Source organism: Osmerus mordax, chromosome 11, assembly GCF_038355195.1.
Source record: "Osmerus mordax isolate fOsmMor3 chromosome 11, fOsmMor3.pri, whole genome shotgun sequence".
NCBI classification, from domain to species: Eukaryota; Metazoa; Chordata; class Actinopteri; order Osmeriformes; family Osmeridae; genus Osmerus; species Osmerus mordax.
Genome location: NC_090060.1, coordinates 3,755,049 through 3,761,579, shown reverse-complemented (window position 1 = coordinate 3,761,579; position 6,531 = coordinate 3,755,049). Strand labels below are relative to the sequence as shown.

Here is a 6,531-nt window from a genome sequence, read left to right as displayed (position 1 = left end):
TGAAAACGCCCCATTTCAATATTTTCAAAGGTGGAACGTCGCTTTCATTAGAAAATCACAGTTTTCCAGGAGGAGTCCCTGTGCTCTCCCTTCCTTCATTCCAGGCCAGTCAGAATCCAATGTCAACACAATGGAGTTACGTAAGACCAAAACCTGAATGTGCATTCAGGTTAGAGTCTAGATTTCCGATTTCTGTAAGTGAGATTAGCACGTGATTTTGGTATAAACCTGTCACATGCAGATCTGGAGTTGGGGTCAGACTCTGGTTACACAGTGCCACAGAGACCCATTTTCAGCTTTCTAAAACAATACTTTTAAACAGCTGAAACAGAACAAATGAAAATAAAGTATTACTTAGAGAATGTGCTTTCTTTTATTTTAAAGATCAAAACCAGCAATAGCAATTTAAAACAGGATGAGAACAGAGAAATCCTCCGATTCACGAATGCTGTGCGTTCGTTAGACCTTTTTTCTATTATTTTGTAAACAGCGGTCAACTAGGCATTAAAAGCAACTTACTGTATAAATTATGCAGAGTTATTTTCATATGTGACACAGTATTGAAAGTCAAGAGAATTAATACGAGTTGACCTCGGTCAAAAATGCAAACATTTTTAAGTCCGTTTCTGAGATACTATGTTCAACATTTTAAGCGTTTTGTATCTGTACATTTGGGCAATACATTTTTACATATTTTTTTTATTATTATTCCTGAAATTCAGTTTGTAGAGTCCTCAGTGCCTTGCAGTGAATACTTCTGGTGAATTCCAAAAACCACAAATGCCTGCTTTAATCATAATTCAATGTCTATTGACAATCTGTTATTCTATATATACTGTACCATGGCGGTGGTTGCTTTCAATTTTGGAATACAGGACTTTTTATGCATTAATCATTCAGCCAAACGTCTAGAATTAAAAGCTGTTGCCTATGTCTTCAGTTTGCCCTGGTATTAAACGAAAGAAAAAAGGCACAGATAAGTTTAATTCAAAGCCCGCTTCTCTTATGTTCCATTGCTTTAGAAGTGTATTCGCAAGGGAACGTTTGATGACTAGCATAAAGGTAAAAAGTATGTACCCTTTTACCCCCTCGCTCTCAATCATTAATGGGAGGGGAATTGTGCTACTTCGTATATGCAATGTATTTTGGATATAAAATATATATATATATAAATGTGTAATTTTGCAATTAACCATTGTAGTATTATTGTTCATTCCTGCAATGTATTAATACCTTTTAAAAAAGGCCTTTTGTATCAGAAAAATGTGAAAAATAAATGTTTTTACATATGAAACTGTCCATTGCACCTACACTATGATTCAGTACTTTCAAAGCCATCTAAGCATCATGGCAACTTCTTCTTGGAAAGATCTAGACCACACTAGATTGTTTTGAGCTGAACAGGACAATGTGTTTGAGGTAAATAGAAGTTGTTCCATTGCCAATAATCTGAAGAGGTCAGGATCTGGACAGTTGAGAATAGGTCTATGGATTAAGTGTGTTTGTGTGGGTGTGGGTGTGCGTGTGTGCATAAGATCTTGTGAATAAACAGAAATCTTTTTAATTTCTTTACTGCATATTTGTTATATTTGTCTCTTTGAAAGGTTTTTACAGGCGTATGTACAGCCAAAATATCATGAAGTTGAGGTAGGTAAATTGAATTTTTTTACCGTCAAAAAAAACTTTGCCAAATGGCATTTTTCTGAATGATAAATTACAGAGAAACTGCTTAGAAAAAGGACATACCTTCAAAAACACAATATGAGTAGTGCAGGTATACCAAGTGATAGACGCCAACATGCATTGCTGTTAAACAATTCAACTTGCCTGTGTATGTTGTGCTACAGTAATGATTTGTTACCACAACATCCTTTTGTTTGTGGATGAAAGACTATTATACTGGTGGCACCTGTCTTTTGTTTCTTCAACTTTTTTCAATCGTGTTGGGTCGATTGATAAAGTAAATGCTTACAAATTGAAAAGGTTTTAACAAAAATATATTTTATTAAATGTTACTTTCACCCTGAGATAAAATACCCAAATACTCACAAATCATCTATTATATGGTGTGCAATCACATACAAGTCATGGATATATGCAACTGTTTTCCTGAGTGATGCTTTTTAGGCAAAAGCCAAACATCAGTCTTTAGTACATCGGTCATCACTCAACTTATATAAGGATACATCTTAAATCTCTTCATGGTTTAAGTTCAGGCATGAATTTCTCCAAATTCACTTAATCTTTCATGTCAATCACATTGTAAGGTAAAGCAACATATCAGCATTACCACATTGTGCTCCGCTGTAAGCCTCAAGTTTAATGCTGTAGTCGAGTCAAACTTCATTCTCTGCCATGTGGCAGAATGTTTTCTCTGCCTGGGCTGGCATTTCTGAATGATCTGTTTCTCTGTAGTCAAATCGTTGTAGTTTGCGAATAAGTAAGCTTGTTATCTGATCTTATCTGACAAATAGCAGTGATGCCAAACCTGCAACACTGCTTCCCCTAAGGCACTGGCTGCCCTCAAACAGGTCATTTATGTTGCCTCAGCCAGAGTTGATTCACTCTATTCCTAACATTACGTTGTGACACATATTGTGTGACACTGGTACCAAACAAACGTATCACATTTTGGTGTTGTTGGGCTGTTCGATTTCAATCACTTCAAAGCCTTGGTTGTCAGTTCCGGTCATGGAGTGATGGTGGTTTCCCTTGATGTCATGGAAACAGTAGGCGCAGTGTGCAGTCGCCACTGGCACCACCTTGGAGAAGTTGGAGAAGTCCACTTTGTATTTGCCCTCCTTGCTGCGGGAGATGATAGGCATAAAGTTGTAACCCCACATGATCTCCTGGGGAATGAAGGAGGTTCTCACCTGACAAGCAGAGCTCGTGGACTCGGCTGTGCCATCCAGGAAGACCACAAGCTCAAACTCCTGCTTGTGCAGCGTGTCCACCGCCATGTCAAAGAAAGGGCTGGCCTTGTCAATCACGTGGTACAGTGTGAGGGGGCACACAAAGAATAGATTGTCCTTCCCAGCGTCAACCATGAAATCAATGTTCACCTGGTCCATGATAATGGTTTCTCCGTCTGGTGTGATGGTTGTCCTCAACAACTTGCCGTAGATCTGGCTCCCAATCATTAGGGTCTTGCGAAGGTTGGCCACCCTAATGGACAGGCAAAGGGTGCCATTCTTCGGACAGATGACGGCCATCTCACTGAAGTTAATGGTCTTGGCCCTCTTCTTAGGTAGGGAGATCTTGGCGAGGATTACTCCACACATGAAGCAGTTAATAATGGCTCCGATCAGAGATTGGATGATTAGCAGGGCCACAGCCCCAGGGCAATCGGGAGTAATGGCTCGTCCACCATAGCCAATGGTGGTTTGGGTTTCCAGGGAGTAGAGGAACGCAGTGGTCATTCCATAGACGTTCTCCACGCAGGGAGAGTGTTCATCTAGATGTTCCTGCCAGAACAGGTCCCCGTTATTTCGGGAAATCCAGTACCACAGCAACCCGAAGATAAACCAGCTCAGGGTGAAGGATGCGACAAAGAAGAAGATCATGAAACGCCAGCGGACTTCTATGAAGGTCGTCCAGAAGTCTGCAAGTAGGGCAAAGTGGTTGCTGTACTTTACGTTGCCAAATTCGATGTTGCAGTGGCCATCTTTGGTCACCAACCGGTTCTTCCAAATTCTCCGTTCTATTAGGTGTTCTTCGAGGCGCTTCTGCATGAACCCAAACATGTTGTGGCTTTCAGGATCTGAAAAGAAATAATACATATTGACATTACACACATTTCATGTATAGTCAATTATAGCTGTAATTCTTTCTTTTTTTATTGCATTAAAGATAGAAACTGTTCTGGCAAAAATGCCAGTTTTACCACATTTTTACAACAGGTTTTGAATAGGATCAAAACAAAGAAATGCCACTGCTTCTGTCTATCCACATGCCTCTTTATTCGGGAATATAACCATATGTAGATGGTAAAGTATTGTTCTAACAACTAGATGTTGAGCCTCAGAACAATTTTAATCCTCAGAAGAATTCTGTAATCCGTTTTTTTTTCCAAAGCTCTAGTTTGGTTTATATTGATTTAAAACAATCAGGAAAAAAAGCTTTCAATGCTATGTTCAACTTCACATCCTCACACAAGAAAGTTGTCAGCTGTATTTTGTTATACTACTGATATCTAGTCCATCATGGTTTACAGATGGTTATTGGCAGGGGTAACTGTAACAATTTCTGGAAAAAGTCTGGCTCACAGTGGTGAGCTGTTTAAGGAATTTAAAGTACAAAATGACCAGTGCTGTAAGCTTGTGTTATAGTTCTTTCCATTCAAAGCTTGGAGACTCCCCGTACTGCATTACACAACAACAAAGCTGATAATCATACTCACACATATTCATTTCAGCCTGAGCCTTTACAGGATTATCTTGTTTTGCTCATTAGCTTTCCACATAAACATGATCCACTGCATTCCTTAATTGTAACTTTCCTTTCTCAAGATTTTTTGTTTGTTTTCAGTTAGTATTTAGATGGAATGGTTTAAGAGTTGATCAAGTATAACCATACATCCTCCACAACAAAACTGGGTGAATGTACTGTTTTTTTGTGAACATTACACATAACTCACATAGAATTTGCAGTATTTTGACAATTCTAACTGTCTAATTAGACAGCTTTTATGCACAAAGGATTTGGCCTGTATTTAGGTTTTGACTTCTGTAACAGCAAAAACTCACTGGATACATATGTTTCTTCTTCTCTAGACATTATTATGTTAATGCTAAGAACCACTAAAATGTTAAAGACCACACAAATGCCCTGTGTGGACTAGTATTCAAAACCTGAAGCTAATCATATTTTGGGTGTCCAACTCCAGATATTCCCTCATATTTTAAGAAATTGTCATTTGTCTCTGATATAAATAAAATCGCAAGTAAGAAGCAATGCATTGCTAATTCTAGAACACTACAACAGTAGTATTTGTAATATTATCACTTGCTAAAGCCACAGAGTAAATACATGGAAAAATGAATGCCAAATGTAAATCATAACTTGCCTGCCTGCTGGAGTTTGAGTCTATGAGTCTAAACTCTTTAGATCCTTGACTGGCCTCTTGGAAGCTCTTCCTCACCTGCACACTTTTTATACTCGTCCTCACTTGTTGGAACCTCTTCAGGTGGTCCTTCAGTCCAGGTGATGTTTACACCGACACATTCAGAAAGTACACCCCCACCTCCTGTCCCTAACAGTGTGTCCACATGCTGTGTAGGCATGTGTTTACTCCACAAAGGACTGGCACCCAGGGCCATAATGCCCTCCCCCCCCCCCCCCCGCCCCCACAGCCACAACCACCCACACACACCCCTCCGCCCAATCACACCTATCCTTGTGTATTGAGAATAGCTTTCAATGTCTAGATCAAGAAGAATGTGTGAAGCAATGTTTACTGTACACACACACACGCATATACACACACACAGACACACGTACATAAAGACACATGTGGATTGTTGATGGGAGAAATAGGGATCTTGAACATTTGCCATTTTGTGAGTGACTAAAAGGTTTTAGACTATATGGTAGAGGAGTCTTAATACATTTGAGTTGCTGTGTACAGAAAATCATCTGTACTTTTATGTGAGATAGATCCTGTGAACATTACATTTTCTGAGTCCATGTCAGGTCATACAATTGTTTTTTTTCCTAGTCTTTCTGAGAGACCCTGTATCAGTATCAGGTATACTTTAATTATACTTCTGAAGGAAAAGTTACCAAAATTGGTAACACTTTAGAATAATGGTCCGTTGTTAACGAGTAGCTATGCAGGAAGTAATAGATAGTTCTACATTAACACCGAATTTAATACTAATAACTAATATGGAACCAAGATTAACTAAGCAGTAAGTAATAGCGAATTTAGTACAAAGGTTGTTCCTTGGTAGGTATTATTTGATTATTACTAAATAAATATATCCTCATTGAGGACTACTTGTGAACTATGACCAATTAAGAAAGAATAAGCAATGAATTACTAATCACAAAAGTAATGTCTAAAAAGTGAACAATTGTGTTTGTTTTACTCTTAACATGGTCATAACATTTCAGAAGCTTGTGCCTCAAATGAGTTCTTTGTGGAAACCAGTTTATGAATATTAACGTTATAACACGTCCCCCCGTCCCCCCCTCTCCCCCATATTTGATCATACTGTATGATTATGGGACACGTCCTCTCCAATATTTGATCATACTGTATGTATGCGGGAAATTTCGATGTGACTGCTATTACGTCTTTCTGCAGCTCGGAAAATATCAAATCCCGGCTGGTCCATTTTCCAAATCCAGTCGACTTGGCTTACCGAAATTTATTTGTCCTGAAACCCATGTCATGTTTTCCCTAAACCTATACTCCTGGTGCAACGTCAATTAGTGAGTTTGGAGCGCGTAATCATATGGCACATTTTTATGGATGGTAAATATCCAGTATTTGGCTAACGTAATCCCTTAAATAACGACTAGGTGAAT

At 38.8% G+C, this 6,531-nt stretch overlaps 1 protein-coding gene across 1 annotated transcript; it reads right to left on the bottom strand.

The window, feature by feature from the left end:
- Window positions 1–2,525: 2,525 nt before the first annotated feature.
- Window positions 2,526–3,747, bottom strand: LOC136952059 (ATP-sensitive inward rectifier potassium channel 1-like). Its single transcript, XM_067246736.1, has one exon. The coding sequence runs from the start codon at window positions 3,741–3,743 to the stop codon at window positions 2,625–2,627; it is 1,119 nt and encodes a 372-aa protein (XP_067102837.1). The 5' UTR covers window positions 3,744–3,747; the 3' UTR covers window positions 2,526–2,624.
- Between the last annotated feature and the right edge of the window lie 2,784 nt (window positions 3,748–6,531).